The sequence below is a fragment of the Mustela nivalis genome (assembly GCF_964662115.1).
Source record: "Mustela nivalis genome assembly, chromosome: 10".
Lineage (NCBI taxonomy): Eukaryota > Metazoa > Chordata > Mammalia > Carnivora > Mustelidae > Mustela > Mustela nivalis.
Genome location: NC_139029.1, coordinates 19045337 through 19066257, shown reverse-complemented (window position 1 = coordinate 19066257; position 20921 = coordinate 19045337). Strand labels below are relative to the sequence as shown.

At 49.6% G+C, this 20921-nt stretch overlaps 1 protein-coding gene and 1 long non-coding RNA gene across 2 annotated transcripts in view; one reads left to right on the top strand and one right to left on the bottom strand.

Annotated features, from left to right (window-relative positions):
- LOC309841656 overlaps positions 1-20921 on the bottom strand; it is a 963915-nt gene that overhangs the window by 454174 nt on the left and 488820 nt on the right. The gene's annotated exons all lie outside the window — the stretch shown is intronic.
- The window catches only part of SLC9A1 (solute carrier family 9 member A1), a 49083-nt gene continuing 36485 nt past the window's right edge, over positions 8324-20921 (top strand). Inside the window, exon 1 of the mRNA XM_082684795.1 lies at positions 8324-9550. Within this exon, the coding sequence (XP_082540921.1) occupies positions 9196-9550 (355 nt within the window). The 5' untranslated portion in view covers positions 8324-9195. The remainder of the gene's footprint in view (positions 9551-20921) is intronic.

Genomic DNA, 20921 nt, shown 5'->3' with positions numbered 1-20921 from the left:
GATACAGCAGTGAACCATAATAGCTGACAATTATATAGGACTTGCTGTGAGCCAAGCACTCCGTAATAATAATAATTAGTAATAATAATAACAGCAAACACTTATGTAGCATTTACTACAGAGCAGGTATAATTCTAACAACTTCACATGCATTAGCTCATTGAATCCTCATAGTAACCTTATGACATAGGTTCTCTTATTACTCCCATCTCATAGTGCAACACTGTGGAGTGAACGTGCCTAGGGTCACATGTCTAGACCGCGATAGTGAGGGCATTCAGATCCAGCCAGCCTGGCTCTGAGGCTGTCCTACCAATCATTACGCTCTTTGCCTTGAATCTGTGATGGCAAGACAGGCTACACAAATGTGTAGGGTATGTAGTGTGTAGACAGTGGAAGAGCTGTGGAGAAAAATAATGAAGGGGAGGAAAGAGGGAGAAAGGAGTGGGGGTATTACATTTAAGGAGGGGATGTGGCATTCAGGAACAGCCTCCCTGAGAGACAACGACTGAGCAAAGATTCCCAAGGAAGGAGAAAACCATGCAGCTTTCTGGGGGTGACTGCATTCCTGACAGAGGGAACAGCAAAGCCGAAGGCTCTGAGGAAGCTCTGAACCTGGAGTATTTGAAAAATAAGTGGCAAGGAAGCCTGGGTGGCTAAAGCAGAGAGAAGAAGGGGAAAAGGTCAGAGGTGAGACCCAGGAGATGTGGGGGTTACAGTGGGGGGGGTGCTTAGAAGTCACAATGAAGACCTTGGAGGGGTCTGAGCAGGGGGTAGCAGCACCCGACTGAGGCTTTAGAGGGCTTCCTCTGGCTGCTTTGTTGAGATGGGACCACTCAGAGGCTTTTGTAGTAACCTGGCAAGAGGGGCGCCTGGGTGGCTCAGTGGGTCAAGCTGCTGCCTTTGGCTCAGGTCATGATCTCAGGGTCCTGGGATCGAGGCCCGCATCGGGCTCTCTGCTCAGCAGGGAGCCTGCTTCCTCCTCTCTCTCTGCCTGCCTCTCTGCCTGCTTGTGATCTCTCTCTGTCAAATAAATAAATAAAATCTTAAAAAAAAAAAAAAAAAGTAACCTGGCAAGAAATGGTGGTGGCTTGGACCAGAATGGTTGCACTGGGGGTGTGAAGAAGTGGTTGGGTCCTGGACATATTTTGCAGATCCAGTTGGTAGTATTTGCTGAGGATGGACATGAAAGAAAGGAAGGATTCTAGGGTGACTCGGGTTTTTGGCCTGAGTAAGGCGGAAGATGGAAGGACTGTTTCTTGGATAGAGAAACAGTGTGGGAAGTGGGTATGGGGCTGGCCTAGAGCTCCCTTTTGGATGTCCCGAGTTTGAGGTTTCTGTTGGACAAGCAGGTAGTCATGTGCTGTATCCAGCTGGACACAGTAGTCTGGACTGTAGAGCAGAAGAGATTAAAAAAAAAAAAAATCTGTGTATGGTCTGCAGATAGATGTTATCTGAAACCACAAGAAAGGGTAAGATCACCAGAGACGTGAGTATAGATACAGAGAGGTGCAAAGGTGAGAACCAAGCCCTGGGCCCTCAGCATGTAGAGATCATGCAGGAAGGGAGGATTCGGCAACAGGAGACTGAGAAGGAACAGCTGGAAGGGCAGAGGAAGACTGGGGGGAGGAGGAGAACCGGGAGGGAGCAGTTCCATCAGCTGATGGAAGAAAGGGGTTTGAGGAGCAAGTGATCAAACGTATGGAAGGCTCTGGTAGGTAAACAAAGACAAGGACTCAGGAATGGCTGATTGAGCAACACGGAAGTGTAGAGGGCAGAGTACGATACCCCAAAATATGCCGCTTTGGGGTAAAAACCGTTTTGAGCTGAAGGCGACTGATCGAAGGGAGGCTTTCTGTCCTCCCCCTCTTCAGATGAAAGAAGGACAAAGATTTACAAAGGTGTCCCTGCTCCTTCTCCACCAGGAAGGACGAGAGTTAATCCCCGAGACAGCTTTAGACCCTTAGCTGGAACTAGTACCCCAAGAGTCTATACAACTAACTTCACTAACGAGCCATTCTCTGTCATTAGTTTCCTCTTTTTGCCTTCGCACAATTTGCTGTCCCTGGAGACAGGTTCTTTTCCTTTGTCTTGTCGCTTGCCTAAAAATGTATTGTTCCTGTGCTAAGATGATATATAAGCCCAAGATCTAACTAGACCTTTGAGTCACTCATCTGTGGGTATATGATACACGTGTCCACAAACTTCTCTTCTCTTTTCTTTTTTTTTTTAATACATTTTTAAAGATTTTATTTATTTATTTGACAGACAGAGATCACAAGTAGGGAGAGAGGCAGGCGGGGGCGGCGGGGAAGCAGGCTCCCTGCTGAGCAGAGAGCCTGATGTGGGGCTCAATCCCAGGACCCTAAGATCATGACCTGAGCCAAAGGCAATGGCTTAACCCACTGAGCCACCCAGGTGCCCTTCTCTTTGCATTTTCCTTGTTAATCGTCTTTGGCTAGTCTAACTGACAGGACCCCAGCAGGAGACCCTATGATGGGTAGAAGAGACTTCTCCTCTCCAGTAGAGGCCATTAGTGACATTGACAAGAGGGTTTAGGTACAGCATTTGGGGGTGAAAACCTAACTGGGCTGGATTTTGGAGAATGGGAGGAGAGATGATGCGGACAGTCCAGAAAGTACACCCAGGTTTTGGCCGTAGCTGGAGGCAGTGCAGAGTGAAGAGATGTGTATTGAAGTGTCCAAATAATACTTTACACTCATGACAGAAGCTGCCTGTCATTGCTAGAAGTTGATGTACATTACATTCATATAGAGGTTGATGCCAAAACAGGTTCTAAGAGACTTTTTAAGATTTACGGTACATATATCTGTGAAAAAAAAAAAAAAAACCATCACAAATAATTGTATGTTGAAAACAAATACAAGAAACTGTAACAGTTGATAATTCAGAAATGAAAATTTTGTTTGTTTGTTATGTTATCTTTGTACTTTCAAATTGTCTTATAAATAATTAGGGGGGGAAATTTGTGGGCCTGAATGTATGAAGTTGTGTGCTATGCGGAGAATGGGGATGGGGTATGCAGCTGTCTAAACAGAGGTTCAGAAAGTTCTCTGTGAAAGCTGTGTGTGTGTGTGTCCCATTTGCCTATAGCCAAATGGAGATGGGAGCGATACAGTGTTTACATTTTGGGTGTGGGGGAAGGAGAGAAGGGGTGTGAGGGGGGAGGGACAGGGAAGGGGAGAGAGGCAGAGCCCAACTCAGGACTTGATCTCACAATCCTGAGATCATGACCGGAACCAAAATCAAGAGCCAGACATCTAACCAACTGAGCTAGAAATGATTAAGCTTAATGAAGAAGTCACATAGAAAGCCAAGCGAGGCCTCTCATGTCAGCCAGATTGTGAACACAAAGGAAAAGTTCTAGAAGGAAATTAAAAGTGTATTCCAGTGGGGATACCTGGATGGCTCAGCTGCCTTCAGCTCAGGTCATGATCCCAGGGTCCTGGGGTTGAGTCCCAGGGAGCATGGGGCTCCCTGCTCATCGAGGAGCCTGCCTCTCCCTCTCCTTCTGCTTGCTGCTCCCCCTGCTCATGTTCTCTCTCTCTGGCAAATAAACAAATAAAATCTTTAAAAAAAAAAAGTGTATTCCAGTGAGCACACAAATGATAAGAAACTGAAACAACCTTATTGCTGATGTAGAGAAAGTTTGAGTGGTCTGGGTAAGCAATCAAACCAGCAGCAAATCTACTCCTGGTGAAGGCAAAACCTAATTCAGAGCAAGGCCCTCACTCTCTTTAATTCTGTAAAGGCTGAGAGAGGGGAGGAAGCTGCAGAAGGAAAGTCTGAAGCTAGCAGAGGCTGGTTCATGAGGTTTAAGGAAAGACGCCATCTCCATAAAATAAAAGTGTGAGGGGAAGCTGAAGCAGCAGATGCTGATGTAGAAACTGCAGAAATTTCTCCAGAAGATCTGGCTCAGATCTGTGATCAGTGATCAGGTGACTACCCTAAACAACAGATTTTCAACATAGATGAAACAGCTTTCTACTGGAAGAAGATGCAATCCAGGACTTCCATAGCTGGAGAGGAGAAGTCAATGCCTGGCTTCAAAACTTCAAAGGACAGGGCGCCTGGGTGGCTCAGTGGGTTAAGCCGCTGCCTTCGGCTCAGGTCATGATCTCAGGGTCCTGGGATCGAGTCCCACATCGGGCTCTCTGCTCAGCAAGGAGCCTGCTTCCCTTCCTCTCTCTCTACCTGCCTCTCCGTCTACTTATGATTTCTCTCTGTCAAATAAATAAATAAAATCTTAAAAAAAAAAAAACTTCAAAGGACAGGCTGACTCTCTCATTAGGGGCTAGAGCAGCTGGTGATTTTAAGTTAAAACCAATGCTCATTTCCATTCCCAAACTCCTTAAAAACAATGCCAAATTTCCCATCCAAGTACTAACCAGGCCCGACCCTGCTTAGCTTCCGAGATCAGACGAGATGGGGCGCGTTCAGGGTGGTATGGCCATAGACAAAACAATGCCAAATCTATTCTGCCTGTGCCCTATCAATGGAACCACAAAGCCTGGATGTCAGCACATCTCTTTACAACCTGGTTTACTGAATATTTTAAGTCCACTATTGAGATGTACCACTCAGAAAAAACATTCATTTCAAAAACATTACCTGACAATGCACTGGTCACCCCTAAGCCCTGATGGAGATGTATATCAGGATTAATGTTGTTCTCATGCCTGCTAATACAACATCCATTCTACAGCCCATGAATCTGGGAACAATTTTGACTTTCAAGCCTTATTATTTAAGAAATTCATTTAAAAATTATATTTCATATGGCTATGGTTGCTTTAGATGGTAATTCCTCTGATGGACCAGGCAAAGTAAATTGAAAACCTTCTAGGGGCGCCTGGGTGGCTCAGTGGGTTAAAGCCTCTGCTTTCGGCTCAGGTCATGATCCCAGGGTCCTGGGATCGAGCCTCACATCGGGCTCTCTGCTCAGCAGGGAGCCTGCTTCCTCCTCTCTCTGCCTGCCTCTCTGCCTACTTGTGATCTCTGTCTGTCAAATAAATAAATAAAATCTTTAAAAAAAAAGAAAAGAAAACCTTCTAGAAGGGATTCATCATTCTAAATGTCATTAAGAACATTCACGATCCATGGGAGGGAGTCCAAATATCAACATTAATGGGAATTTGGAAGAAGTTGATTCCCACCCTCATGGATGACTGTGAGGCTTCAAGACTTTAGTGGGGGATGTAGCTGCAGATGGGGTGTTAACAGCAAGAGAACTAGAATGAGAAGCGGAGCCTGAAGACAGGATGGAATGCTGTGAGCTCATGAGAAAACTTTAATGGATGAGGAGCTGCTTCTTATGGATGAGTAAAAAAGTGCTTTCTTGGGATGGAATCTACTGGTGAAGATGCTGTGAAGACTGTCAAAATGACAACAAATGATGTAGAATATTAGTTAAACTGAGTTGATGAAGCAGCGGCAGAGTTTGAGAACATTGACTCCAAATTTAGAAGAAATTCTACTGTGGGTAACAGAGAAGTCATCATGAAAGGAAGAGTCAATAAATGCAGCAAACTTCATGGTTGTCTTATTTTAAGAAATTGCCCCAGCCACCGCAGCCTTCAGCACCCACCACTCGGATCAGTCAGCAGCTATTAACATGGAAGCAAGACCCTCTACCAACAAAAAGAATATAACCTGCTGAAAACTCAGATCATGGTTAGCATTTTTAGCCATAAAGGTTTTTTCCTACAGGGGAGGGTGGAGTTGTCTGTCAAGTGATCCTCTTAAAAAAAATATATGTTATTAAACATACTTAAAAAAAAAAAACCGGGCGCCTGGGTGGCTCAGTGGGTTAAGCTGCTGCCTTCGGCTCAGGTCATGATCTCAGGGTCCTGGGATCGAGTCCCACATCGGGCTCTCTGCTCAGCAGGGAGCCTGCTTCCTTCTCTCACTCTCTATCTGCCTGCCTCTCTGCCTACTTGTGATCTCTGTCTGTCAAATAAATAAAATCTTTAAAAAAAAAAAAAACAAAACAAAACAAACCATGACGTTTGCTGCATTGATTGACTCTTCCTTTCATGATGATTTCTCTGGAACCAACTTGGGGCTCAGACTCACAACCCTGAGATCAAGAGTCACATGTTTTACTAATTGAGCCAGCCAAGTGCCCCAAATGATCCTTTATTAAAATATTTTCCTCTGTAGTCTTAACTAGCTGGGCATTCTACTGTACCTCTATTGATGTCATCTATGATGTCATGAGGGTGGTGGCCATGAACATTGCAACCCACAGACTGGGCTGTCCCAGGATTCTTTAATGGTTCTGGAGAGCTCTGTGGCTAAAGATCCATGCAACACCTGTTGAGCAATTTTGACAATCTCATCAAAAGTGATATTTCCAGGGGCGCCTGAATGGCTCAGTGGGTTGAGCCTCTGCCTTCTGCTCGGGTCATGATCTCAGGGTCCTGGGATGGAGTCCCACATTGGGCTCTCTGCTCAGCAGGGAGCCTGCTTTCCTCTCTCTGCTTGCCTCTCTGCCTACTTGTGATCTCTCTCTGTCATATAAATAAAATCTTTATCTTTAAAAAAAAGTGATATTTCCATTGTGCTTAATGTTTTTCTTCTTTCTGTCTCTTGACAGTTCCTTGAGGGCTTTGATAATTAGGGCCAAGAGTGAAAGTATCTTTTCAGTCTGGGTCTGTTTGTTCTGAGTGGTCAGTATCCCTGTAATCCTCAGACCTTTCCAGTCACAGGTTGCCTTGGTGATGTCATCAGCAACATTTTCTGGATCTAGACCCGGGGAAGACGGATCAGGGCCAGGACAGATGTGGCATTGATTTCCCCAGAAGTGTACCTCAGGTATACAACTTTGGTCTCATTGGGGTCAAAGTGACATAGCATTGGTGGTGGGGGGGGGTTGGTGTCAGATTTGGGACCATGGAAGACAACTGCACCTTCACCTCCTCTAAGCTGAAAGCCAAAAAAGCCATAAAGTATTTTTTTAAATTAAGAATTATTTATTTATTTGAGAGAGCATATGCACAAGCAGGGGGAAGAGAAGAGGAAGGGGGAGAGAGACAGAAGCCGACTCCCTGTTCTGGGACCATGGAGCCCAACACGGGGCTTAATCTCACAACCCTGAGATCATGACCTAAGTGAAATCAATCAGATGCTTAACTGACTGAGCCAACCAGGCATCCCCACAAAGTGTTTTTTAATAAAGGTATGCACAGGGGGGCCTGGCTGATTCAGTTGGTAGAGCATGTGACTCTTGATCTCAGGGTTGTGAGTTCAAGCCTGGGCATAGAGCCTATGCCTGGGCATAGAGCTTACTTAAAAAAAAAAAAAAAAAAAAAAAGGTAAGGACAGTGTTTTGTTTTGTTTTTATTGAACAATTTTTTTTATACATCATGCTATTGCACACTTAACAGACTACACTCTAGTATAAACATAACTTTTACATGCACTGGGAAATAAAAAAAATGATCTGATTTGGTTTATTGTGATTTTGCAGTGGTCTAGAACTGAATCTGCAGTATCTCTCAGGTATGTCTATATTAATGACCCTACTCACTTTCTCTCTCTTTTTTTTTTAATAAAAACTTTTGTTTATTTGACAGAGACACAGCAAGAGAGGGAACACAAGCAGGGGGAGTGGGAAAGGGAGAGGCTGAACGGGGGCCTGATGTGGGGCTCGATCCCAGGACCCTGGGATCATGACCTGAGCGGAAGGCAGAGGCTTTAACTCATTGAGCCACCCAGACGCCCCTGTCTTGTTCTTTAAACCACCCAGTTTGTGGTATTTTGTTACGGCAGCTCTAGCAAACTAATACAACTATACACTAGTTAAGGAATTCTCCTATTTTCTTATCTGCAAAACTGGAACCATAATAATGGTTTTATTGGCCAGGCTCTATTCTAAACCCTTTAGGTAGATTATCTCATTTGGTCATCATAGCATCGCTCCGAAATAGGCACATCTACTATGTCCCCTGTTCAGATAAGAAAACTAGGGAACAGAGAAGTTAAGTAACTCGTTCAAGGTCATATAGTAACTAAATACATAAGATAAAATACATCCTTTGAGAGCTCTTCATGAGACTGCTGGTGTCTAGTGAAAGCGCTTTGTAAATAGTAAAGCATTCCACCCGTGTTAGTTAGAATCTCAGGGGATTCAATCCTCCTCCCCGCCCCCCCGTCCCGCCTTTTTTTTTTTTTTTTTTTTTTTTTTTGTTAACTTCTGACTCGTCCTCTTCCTACCCGTAGTTCCTTCCCTTGGCGACAGTGGTCGCTGCGGTGCGCGGGCGCTGACAGGTCCCTCTAGCCCGCTGCGCTGGCTGCTCGCTGGTGTCTATAAATAGCAGTGCCGGGCTCAACCAGGCATCAGTCCGCCGCTGCCGCTGGGTTAGGGGCTGGGGCTGGGGCTGCAATTGTCGCTGGAGCTGGACGCGGCGGAGCTGAAGCTGGGCCGGGGCGGAGTGCAGCGCCGCGCCGGGGCCGCAAGGAGGGGTGTGTTGCTGCCGGCCCACCGCGAGCCGCCCCCAGCCCGTGCCGAGGCACCCTCCCGCCAGGCCGCCTACCTCCGCCTTCCGCCTCCCTCCATTTCCCCGGAATTTAAGCCCGGCGCGCCTGCACCCCGGCCCTTCTCTGGGTGGGGAAACTCCCGGCCCCTTTCCGGCTTCACTCCTTCCTCGCAGGCTGGGCTCCCAGCCCCCTCTCTTCTTTTCCTGGACTGGCTCCCACCCCCCACCCCTCCTTTGGTCCCCTTCCCTTAGGTCAGGCTTTCTGCCGCTTCCCTTAGCTGAGTCCTGGCTCGTCAGTCACTTTCCTCAGCCAAGGGTCCCAGCTTTCCCCTTTCCTTTTCTTTGCCTGGGGTCCAACCTCTTCTGTCCTTTCCTCTGTCCCTAGGGTTCAATCCCTCTCTCCCCCCCTCACCCCCCACGCATCCCCCCCAGGCCTGGAGTTCCAGACCTATTGGACTCCTGTGGTCCTTTCTGGGTCCTTGGCCTCTTTCCCCAGTTTGGAGTTCTCCATTGCAAACCCAGCCTCCTTCTACCCCCCAGAGATCTGCTTCCACGTAAATACCTCTCTAAAACATGAACTTTTCCTAGGGACGGCCCTAGTCTGTCTTCCACCTGCTGACCCCTTGCTACCTATGTCCCAGGTCTTAACTCTCACTTTGCTAAGGGTCAAGGCCTGCTGAACCAAGGGATCAGCATGATGCTTCTGTGGTCTGGCATCTGCGGCCGCGCTCCCCCGCGAATCTTCCCTTCGTTGCTGGTTGTGGTAGCCTTGGTGGGGCTGCTGCCTGTTCTCAGGAGCCATGGCCTCCAGCCCAGCCCTACGGCCAGCACCATCCGAGGCTCAGAGCCCCCACGGGAACGCTCTATTGGGGATGTCACCACCGCCCCACCGGAGATCGCCCCCGAGAGCCGCCCTGTTAACCATTCCGTCACTGAACACGGCATGAAGACTCGAAAGGCCTTTCCGGTCCTGGGCATCGACTACACACATGTGCGCACACCCTTTGAGATCTCGCTCTGGATCCTGCTGGCCTGCCTCATGAAGATAGGTAAGTCCAGTTACCTGGACACTTCTGTGGCCCAAACTGGTGAGCTTCTTGCCCCATCCTTACCACTTGAGACTACCCAGGAATAAAGGGGTGGACCACTCCAGTAAAGTAGGCAGCCTCTGTCCTGCCATCTTGGTCTTTCTCAAACTTGGGCTCTGTGGTCTGAGGGCTCCCAAGATTGGAGTCAGCTTATGTGCAAGGGGGAAAGCAGGATTAGAGCATGGGATGCTTCTTATACAAGGTACGTCCAGCAAGGGTTCCAGGCCTGCAGGTCTCCTGTGGCTGGGCCAGACCCCAAGGGGAGCCAGGTACTCAGCTGTGTACGAGACAGACTAGTGTCTTCCAGCAAGTGGCACAGTCGACTCTGTCAACAGCAGCCGCGGCAATTACATGCTTCATGGGAGGGCATTCCAGAATGGAGTGTTTATCTACTTGGCCTGTCTGAGGAGTTTAAGTATAGTAGGGGACCTGTGTGCTGGACCTGCGGGATCCCCACAGTATCACCTTCCTTTATTCCCAGAATGTTATCTGTCAGCTTTGCCTGCCCAGGCTGGCCGGGAGCCCCTGAGTCAGTTTCCTGCCCAGGAATGCCATCCTTTACACAGTGTATGGGACTGGGGCCCTGGAAGTTTGTGAAGTCTGTTTTGGAGGTGGGGGGGGAAGTGGAGGAGGTTGAAGCTTGGTCTGGTCCCCCCAGTCACCTGCACATTGGCACCTCGCTGTGTCTCAAGGTGCTGCATGGGCTGGCCAGTCACGTTGGCTGGCTACTCAACCAAGTGGGAGAGGGACAGGTGATGGGCTCAGGATATTCTGGTCCAAAGAGACTTTGAAATGTTCTTGTGGGGAGAAGGAACCAGAAAAGTTGTTCCCTCCCCTCCCTGGTCTTCCTCCCTGCTAGGCATGGACACTCTGTTCTGCTGGGTGATTGATGGAGTTCCCCGGAGCCTGCATAGCCCAGAAGTCCCTGGAAGTGTGTCTGGGGCGGCTTTGAAAGCTGCCTTAGCTTTGTTAGCCTCACCTATCTGTGGAAGACATGAGGATCTGGGATTCTGCTGGTTTGGGTTTGGGGAGTTTGTGACTCTTGGTAGGAAGCTTTGCAGCTTTCCCAAGGACATGCAGGAGCTGAGTGGTGATGCTAGGCTGGTGTGAGGCAGGCTCTGGGACATGCCGCAGCAGGACACTGTTTTGACAGAGCCAGTTGCTGGCATGGAGCTTTGGTGCTGTGACAGTAGGAGGGCTTGTGCATGGAGCTGGACCACCAGCTCCACGTACCTGTATCCTGATGGCAGCCAGCTTCCTGGTAAAAATCAAGGACTGGGCAAGGGGAGCTATGTGTACTGATTCGGACAGCAACATGACCTTGAACCAGCTGGGGCCTTTTTCTGCAGGTCTTGCCCAGCTGTGAGACTGGCAAGAATCTCTAAATTTGACCATTACCAATTGAATCATGAAAACTGTGTCTTGTTTTTTTTTTTTTTTTTTTTTTTTGTAAGAAACTAGTGACCGTGATGTGTCATTTGCCTATATGAGACCTGGAAGAGACCTCACGGTCACTGTCTAGAAATTGTCCTTCTCTCTGCAACTCCCTTGACCTTCCAGCAACACCCGGCATTGTGTTAGGGCATTGGGGGGCTGGTACACACACAACAAGTCTCAGTGTCTTCTCTTGGTGTGACCACAGAGATCCTACTTCAGGGAGGAAGGAGTTTGTCCCTGAAGGCCTGATATCTGTGTCTAATGGGGTCAGGCTTGGCCTGCTTTGTCCCCGTCAGAACCCGTACCAGGGGCCCTGAGCAGCTGGAGAACAGAGAGGGTGGCATGGCCAGGCCATCAGTCTAGAAGTTAGGAAACTTGGCTTCTCATCCCATCTCCCTCTGTGACCTTGGCCCAGTCACGCCTCCCCACCTGTCAGCTGATCTTTGGCCCCTTCCAGGTCTGACATTTCTGCCATTCATTCCACTGACTCGGGTAACCCTGGCAAGTCACTCAGCCTTGGGCCTCAGTTTTCCCATTGTAAAATGAGGAGACTGGATATGATGTCTGAGAACGTTTGCAGTTCCAAAAGCTGGTGTCTCTGGCTTGGAAGGGCATTCGGAAAACAGAGGAGTCCTAGCATCTGGCTCTTCTGGGGAAGAGAATTACGACCAAAAGATCCCAAGGTCCCTGTTCAGGTGGCAAAAGTGAAGGACCATTTCTTCCTTTCCCTTTGCAGTGGAGAACTGAGGTTAGATGCAGGCACCTCTGCTCTGCCACTGAGCCTTTCTGAGCCTCTGCTTCCTCAGGTATAAAATGGGGGAATAATAGTACTTAGAGTGCTGCCGATGTGACAGTGACCCCAGTTAACACATATGAAGCTGCCTTTATACCTACTGGAAGTACTCAGTGAGTGACAGCTGCCCCTGTTGGGACTTATTTTATTTTGTTTATTAGAGAGCCCGTGCACGCATGTAGGCTCTCCACTGAGCAGGGAGCCTGATGCGAGGCTCATCCCAGCACCCTGCGATAATGACCTGAGCTGAAGGCTGAAGCTTAACCGACTGAGCCATCCCAGCGTCCTCACCTGTTGGGATTTGAAGCACCAAAGGCAAATGCATCTCTATCTCAGCCTTCAGCTGAGACAGACAGTCTTCGTCTGAAGCTGGAAGATTACAAATCTCTCAACCCTAGGCTGCCACAGGGCGTCCTTCCTTAAGGTTTCGGTGTGTTGGGTGTGTCCTACCGATTTTGTTCTTTCACTTTAGCTGCCTCCAGGGCAGGTTCTAGAGGGGGAGGGGAGAGAGCACCAACTGACTTGGGGACGGGTCTTGGGGCTGAGGCCATGCTTCTTGTGCACACTCAGATATCCAGGAGTCTAGGAGTTCATTCTGGGGTCTTGCCTACTCCCTCAGCGCCTCTGTGTGGGAAGGAACCGAGTCGGAGCCCTCATTCTGTCATGTCTGGCAGCTGCTTGCCTTGCAAGGTGCCCCTCCGTTAAGAATAGAACGTGCTGTGTGCAGTTCGCCTTCCTGTCCTCATCAGTGAGCAGAGCCTTAGGTTGGCCCCGTCAGAGATGGCTGTGGGAGGCTGAAGTTCTAGAGGAATGCTTCTGGGTTCTCTGCTGACTGGCTCCATGGGTGACATGAGGCCCTGCTCTGGGCCTTTTTGCTTGCTCTGGTGGTCAGGGATTCTTGCCTTGTCTTTGACAGGGAGGGGCTGGTGGGAGGAGGGGGGTTTAGACTGTTGGGAGACCTGTGAGCATGACCCCAAGCCTTAGGTTAGGTTTGCTTCCCCACCCCCCCCCCACCTTGTGATTTGGGCCCTGCATGAATTCCGCTTTGTCCCCAGTTCACCCAACTGCCACTCTAGTGCTTGTTCCAAGGGAGAGCCCAGCTGTAACCTGGCCTGCCACTGGTACCCCTGTGTTTGTTTGCCCATATCCCTGATCTGGAACTCCTGGCAGAGGCTCGAGAGCCCATAAAGCAGGTATTCTTCTTGTCTCCTGACCAGAGACAAAAAAGCCTTCCTTTATCTCTTCATGTCTTATAGCTTTTGTTTTGTTTTGGTCTTTGCAAGGCATATCCTGTCATTTCCTCCTTAAACAGGTCTGTAAGTAGGGGAGGTGGGGGTGGGGGTCACTGCCTCCCACTTCACATGCATGGCTATCAGCCCCAGCAACTGGCTTCCTGTAAAATAAGACAAGAACTCACCTCTCCCACTTCTGAGAAGGAGGGAGGAACAACTTTAAAGGTCATGTTGAAATTGTCTCAAGAAGCCCAGACGGCCTTCTCTAAAAAGAAAGGGGCAACTTTTTCCTCTTTGGGCAGAGAGCTGACTGCAGGACGATGGGAGGAGAGGGTCAGCCAGGGGCTGGGAGGAAGCCTTCAGGTAGGACATGTGTCTCCAGAAGCATCCGGGCTCTTGGAGGGCTCCTGACTGGTCACGTTGCAGTCACGTTGGGCTTCATTCCGCAGAGCTCCCACGAGGCATGCCTCTCTTCTCATTCCTACCCAGCTCCTCCAGCTCTGGGAAAGCAAAGACATGGTCAGAACTCCTGGGCTTCTGCCCCTGCCCCACAGTACCAGTGTCCATGCCAGGTGCCTTGTTTCTCTGGACCCGATTTGCCTCATTGGTAGTGATGATGCCATCTCTACCTTCCTTCTAAGACGGGTGTCGAGGACACCCTTGGGAGTGCCCAGCACTGTGCCCCGCTGTTCAGGCCGCTTCTAGGGCCTGTTCAGACTCCACCCCTCTGGGCGGTCTTCCCAGCCCACTCCAGCCCACAGCAGTTGCTCTGGCTTCTCCCCCTGAACCCGTTTCCCTTATTGTTTATCCACAATTTTGGCACGAGGCCTAGCCTGCCCTGTGACATCTCTTCTGTTGGGTGTGTTTGTGTTTTAATCAGAATTACCATTTATTGAGTATCTACAGAGTAGTGTCAGGCACTTTATAAAAGTGATCTCATTTAATTCCTACTAAAATCATATGAAATAAAAGGCTATCTCTGTTTTTCAGATGAGGAAACAGCTCATAGAGGTTATCCTCCATGATGCTGAATTGCTGTTTCTTTTCTGTTTGAGTCTTGGCATAACCCCCAGAGGAGTGCACCTGTCTCTCCTGCCCCTCACAGACTCGGGGCAGAGGCATACATGGCCTTCCGCGGAGTTGGAGCCCAGCCTCCTGGGCTTGGACTCCCTCTTGGGATGCGGCGGATGTCAATGGTGGGAGCCCTCTCTCTGTCCTGAGAAAGGGGTTCAGTGCCTAGCTTTGGGCCTATCCCCTGTCTCCATGAGTTGCATAGATAAAGGCTGGGCCTGTGCTTGGTCCTCTGGTAGTGACCTCCCTGTCCTCTCTTTGGAGGTGCCCTCTTTGTGGTCTGACTAGAGCTCATTTCTTCCCACCTTGGGCAGGGGAGTGCCAGTGAAAGAGCCAGGAGGGGCTCTTCTGCCTCTTGGCAGAGAGGGTGCTCAGGGCTCAGCAGAATCCCCTGAGAGGCAACCTCTGTGTTGGGAGCAGATGGCACAAATTTCTTTAGCCCTAGAAGGCAGGCAGAATCTAGTAGTAACTATCATTACTACTGTAACTGGTTTCCAAAGCACTTACGTATGTAGTAGTTAATTCTGATCGTCTCAGTGGGTTAGCACGTGGTTGATGTGCCCATTGTACATCTAAAGAACCCAAGGTCACATAGCAAGTAAGTGCCAAAGGACGCAATTTTGGACTTCTAACCCAGGACCCCATCCTCTTTCCTTCCTGGGTGACATGCTTTGTCCTTATAAAGATCAAGGGAGACCAGAGATCCAAAGGGGTTTTGATGAGAGTAAGTGACTAGGCACATCCACATTGGTAACTGGAGTGGTTGTCAGAAGGGACACCAGCTCCCCCAGTAGGAGGGAGAGCTGAAGGAGCAGGGCAGTCTGGGGTGGTCTGGAGCCCAGGCCAGATCAGCAACTAGAGCTAACGAAGAGTGTGAGGGGCCTGTCATTCTCAGGGCCTGTCATTCGCTCAATGGAACAGCAAACCTTTGCAATTGAGGGCTTTTCCTTTTCCTTAAAGTGTTGTAGGCCCTCCCGAAGGAGAAAGGAGAGGCAGAGAAGTGAACTACAACCAAAAACATGCTGAATGGGCAGGAATGAGGAAGTCAAGAAACTTGAGATCTGGTCTTAGTTCTTTGCTGAGCTGTGTGCGCTTAGGAAAGACACAACCTCTCTGAGCTCCTGTTAGGGATTACCTGTAGTAGTTTTGTCAAATTTTGCAAATTACCTTAGCTGCTGCTTATTGAGCTCCTATTTCAGAAGCTTTGTCGGGTACTTGCACAGCTAGATTGGGATTTAAGCCCAGATCTTTCCGACTCCAGAGCCTATGTTCCTCATTATGCCCCGGCTCCCTTTCAATTCATAAGTTTTATTTTTCCCATAATCATTTTGAACAAGAAAGTTTTACGGTTTTACTATTTCAAGTCTTAACGGCTCTGTGTGGATCATTTCTTGGGTTTAGGAAAAAACTGTGACCTCCCCTCCCCCCAAGTTCCACTATGAATTAAATCGTCCTTCTCTGAGGTGTTGGCATTGAGAAACACAGGAGAGGCCGGGAACTGGAGTGGAGGGGCCCCAGACTCCCTTTGGGAATGCCAGCCTGGACGGAGCTGGCTGGCCTGCCTCCTTCCGCCCTCTCCTCCCCTGCCCCCTTTCTTTCTTTCCGTGGTGGGGAGAGAAGGCTCACTCAGCAAACCCAGGACCTGGATTATTCCTGAGTCATCCATCGCCTGTGTGGGCCTCATTTTGCAGCATTCACACCCCCTGCAAACATCTGAGTCAGACATGTCTCCCCAAGGTTGTCTGCACACACCGCCCTGAGCCAGACCATGTCTTTAGATGCCGATAAACATCAACTCATACTTTTAGGCAGCCCGTGATTATGTGTGGGTATTTTTAATCTTATAGGCTAATCTAATTTTAACTGAACTACGTTTTGAGTCGGGCCCAGAGCAGTGGGCTCTCTCCCTTCTTTGGGATCCTGCTGACTTCATTTTCTTCCCCCAAAGCTCGTCTAACTTATGGGGCCAGTTCGGGGGTCTGTTAGGGCAGACCTGACCCCTGACTTCTGATACTGACTTGCTGAGAATTTGGAGTTCCCGACATCACCCCCAGCAAGTTCTTTTCTGAAAAGATACGTCCTTAAGCAGCTTGGAGCAAGGTTCAGGATGAGAAATCCTGTTCCTCCCCAGGCCCCCTTTCCAGTCCCTTGGGGGGACACTTAATTCAGTCTGGCCCTTCCTCAGTACTCAGACTGTTGGTGACCAGGCCACCGCAGGCAGAGAGGTGACATCACAGCTGTGTGTCCACAATCTCACCAAAATGAATAGCTAACAACACTTAACACACTCGCCGTGTGGCAGGCAAAGCTTACAAGCACTGTCTTTGTATTGGTCAGCCAGGACTGAGAGCAGCTAATTAATTTGTCTCATCAAGCTGGGATCCAAGAGGCAAGTCAGTCGAAATCAGCCACCAGGCATTTAGCTTGTGGCCCATCAGGGAACCAAGAAGAGTGAACCCCCAGCCCTGCTGGTTAGGAGCTTTGAGTGTGCTTAGGAGAAGATGGTGTGTTTCACACAGAGGGGATGGGCAGACTCCTGGCTGGCAGAGTTCAGGGAACGGCGGTCCCTGAGGGCAGGGGTGAGTAGGGGAGGCTTCTCAGGGGAAGTGGAACTTGAGCCAGTCTTGAAGGATGGAGAGGAATGAGATAACCATGCAGGACCAAGAGAGTTATTCTTAGCACACAATTCCCACAAGCATGTCAGCCCTTGAGGACAGGGCCTTTGTTTGCTTCCTTCTGTGTGCCTGGCGCAGAGTTAAGAGCTGAGTATCCAGGGATTGAAGGAGTGCGGGACTGCCTTCCATGTGGAGATGGGGTCCATGTGAAGCATGGGGCAGACAGGAAACGAGTTTGACGGCTCCGAGAGGAAGGAGAGCACGGGTTGGAGAGGCTAGTCACCAGACTAGAGGCCAGGCCAGGAGTTTAGCTGAGCTCCAAAAGTCACACTCAGAGTGCTTGGATCAGCCCGTGTATGAGCCGTGCTGCCAAGGCCACCTCCCTCTCTGGCCACCTCCCTGGGCTTGGCTCTAATGGAGGGTCTCTAAGGGCATCCTCTCTGGGCTGGGTGGGGTCTCCCTGGGAAAGTCTGGGTCTGTTTGGTCTGCCCTCAATTTGTGTAAGTAAAAGCAAGATACCAGAGCTTCCTCTGGGAGCTGCCAAGAGCCCTAATTGAATTAAACTTACCCCGGGAAGATTCTTCAAGCCATCACTGCACCGTGACTGTGAATGAATGAGACCAGTGGCCATAAACCACACCGAGAAGGCAATCTCACTAATTTATGGTTGTGCCCGGACAGGTTGACGTGTGGCTTCTCTTTGTTTTTATGTGTGTTGGGAGTGGGCCGGGGCCAGAATCTCCTTTCCGTGGCAGATTTATTTTGAAAATATGAATAAATAAAATGTGTTTCTGGTCCAAACGAAACAAAAAGAAATAAAACAGTACAGAAGGGTATTAAGGTAAAAAGTAAAAGTTCCCCTCCTCACTTCTCTGATAACCCAGCTGGTCATAACTCCCCAGAGTTAACGCTCTCAGTGCTGCTTTTCATAAATTCTCTCTTTGTATATGAGCGTGGGAGTAGGAGGAAAGATTTGGTTTTCATAAAACCATTTGTGTAAAGGAAAAGAGATCTAGGCTGGGACCTGGGTCCTAGTCCAAGCTCTGCCTCTTTCTTGCATATCGACCTAGAGTAAGTCATTTTGCCTCTCTGGGCCTTAATTTTCCTATCTGTCGATTTCAGTTGTTGAAGGGCCTGTCTGGGACTTTCCAGCAGGAAAGGCAGTCATCCCAGAGGAGCCCCTACTCTGCTGAGGCCCAGGGCCGACTGAGACCCTTTGGTTGATGGGCCACTCCTGTTGTTAGCCCTGGCTTCAGAGCACAGAATTCTCAAACACAGGGTCATGGTCCGCTCCAGCTCCAGCTCAGGGTTATGGGATTAAACGAACAGGTTCGCAGAGAGCCAGCTCTGTCACAGCGGAAGGGAAGTAAGACAACGGACAGAAAGGAGGTAGCACAGGTGGGAAAGTGTGTGGCTCGGGCTGGGATGAGGGGCATTGGATTGGAGCAGGAGAGATGAGGGAAGGTTTCCTAAAGGAGTAGTCCTGAGGAGTGGGCCAGGTGGAGAAGAGGAAGATTGTCTGAGAAGACTTTTTTTTTTTTTTAAGAGTTTATTTATTTATTTGTCAGAGAGAGAGAAAGGGAGAGAGGGAGAGAACACACAAGCAGGGAGAGGCAGGCAGAGGGAGAAGCAGGCTCCTTGCTGAGGAAGGATATCGATGTGGGATTCAATCCCAGAACCTTGGGATCCATGATCTGGGACAGAGGCAGATGCTTAATGGACTGAGCGGCCCACCAGTAAGGCTTGCTTTTGGAAGGGAATCAGGCTTGGGTGGGAGACGGGACTGGATGACCTGCTTTTCTTTTAGGATCTAGGTTTCTAAGAATCTTTTTTTTTTTTTTTAAGTGAGCTCTACACCCAGTGTGAGGCTCGAGCTCACAACAAGAGTCACAGGCTTCACCAGCTGAGCCAGCTAGGTGTCCCTCAGGGTCTTTCTGAATCCATGGTGGAGTTCAGGGGTCTTGAGGACCCCCCAAAATAGTCTGCAGACATTGTATGTGTGTGTTTTTATCAGAGAGAGCAGTGCTAGCCACAGATTTTCTGAGGGGTCTGTGGCCCCAAAGAGTTGAAGAGCTTTGGCACTTTGTGCTATGAAAATCTGAAGGAAGGTAAAAGACTCCCCTTGGGTGAAGTGTAATACTGAAACCTGGGATGAGTGGCGGAACTCATCCTGGGTGAGAAAAACCAACCCCGTCAGAATGAGTAAGCTGTGTCCTGGGAAAAGGAAAAGGAGATTGACCCTGTAGAGTAGAGAAAAGCTTTTCTGGACTGGGAATCAAAGTAGACGCAGCCCACTCCTCCTGCCGTGCCCTCCTTTCAGGCAGGGAAGGTGCTGGGCTCCTTCTGCCCCAGCAGGGTCTGCTGGGTTTCTGTGGTGAGTCCACACCCCACCCCAGAAGGTAATTCAGGCCTCCCCGTTTTTCCTAAAGTGGATAGGGCCCGGCCACAGCTCTGAGTCTCTGCTACGGGAAGCAGCTATCTTTGGTAGAAAGAACGTTATGGTAACTTGGGGCCCGAGACCCCAGAGGGGAGATGGAGATGTTTTGATGCCATCCCCTCATTTCCCAGCTGACGCCCAGAGTGATGTCCAGAGTGGCTGTCCCCAGAGCCACACGGGAGTTTAGTGGCAGAGAAGGGGTTCCCTTGCTCTCGTAACTAATAACCCAGGGGTCTCTGGGCAGTAGGAGCTGGATCAATAGGAGGGGTTGTGGCCTTTGTCCTGGATGTTGGTTTCTAAGCATTGGTAACTCTGATGGGCCCTTGAAACCTAAGAAGGGCAGCCTCCTGCTGGAGTATCTGTCTGAGAGCTGTTCCTGGCAGGGAAGCCATGTGGCCTTTGGCCGTACAGCCCCTTGCAGGGGAACCAAGTGCAAGGCTTTGGACTCTGTCACAAGCCAGTGTCGAGCCTGGGTGCTGTGCTTTTTATAGCATCTTTGCCATCAAACTAGGCAGGGCATCAAGATCTTATCTGTTGGGTCCTGGGCCAGAGCCTGCGGGAATCTGGATGCTGTACCAAGCAGGCGGGATGCCTGCTTGAGGCGGAGCCAGATCACCTCACCGAGCACAGCCCAAGACTCCTGTTAAAACTCCTAGGAGGAGGGGGGGCCGGCGGTCCAGCAGGTGGACCAAGCAAAGGTGCACGAGAACCACTTCTTTTGAGGAGCTCAGGGGCGGGTCTGAGGAATGCCAGATGGGCACAGCCCAGTTAGGCAGTAGCAGGTGGGAGTGATTTGAGGTGCAGGTGGATTTCTACGAGGGTTTAGAAGAGGCAGAAAGACCTACCACCTGTGATGGTCGGGGGAGGGGGTTTTGTGGCAGTGACAGAGTGACTGTTGGACTAACCCTTGAAGAATAAGTAGGAATTAGATGAGACACTTGAGTGAAACGGGTCTCACTGGGCACAGCCAGAAGGTCCTACCTGGGGCAGGACCTTTGAATTACAGAGTGTCCCAGAGCAGCTCCCTTTGGAAATGTGGTGGTTAGGAACACAGGCCGGGCCACAGACTTGGGTTCAAATCTCTGCTCTACCACCCTGTGGCACCGTGACTTTGGGCAAGTCACTTTCTTTCTTTTCTTGTCTCAGTTTGATCCCCTGCAACATGGTGTAACACCTGGCAGCGATGTCGGAAGGATTTGGGGAGAGTACCCTCATAAGAGGGTTGTCACAGAATTTGACATGTTCCAGACACATGATAAATGGAGGCACTCAGGAATCCCTCTAGGATCAGGGGGAAGAGAAATACTGGCTTGTTATCTCCGACTCCTGAATCTCCCAGCAACTGAATAATCACTTAGCAAGACTTACTGATGCCCTGCTGTGTGTCCAGCTCTGCGCTCAGCACAGGGGTGAGACGGCTCTGGGTAAATAATATTTATCCTTTTTTAATGAGTACACTCCTAAGGTGCTAGAGCACTTTCCAGCATGCGTCAGGAAACCTTCTGGGGAGTTGCTGTTCTCCTTTTTACGGGTGCGGAAACTGAGGTCCCCAGAGGTCGGGCGACTCCGCCTAGGAGCCTAAAGCCCGACTGTGACACAGCTGGAGCCAGACCCAGGGCTTCTCATTCCGAGTCCTGTGCCATTTCTCCTACATGACAGTCATTTCACCATCTAGCTGTAGTAGCAAGACTTATCACTTGAAACATTTAATGAGCAAAGCACGATTCTGTATGACAACTTGATGTGT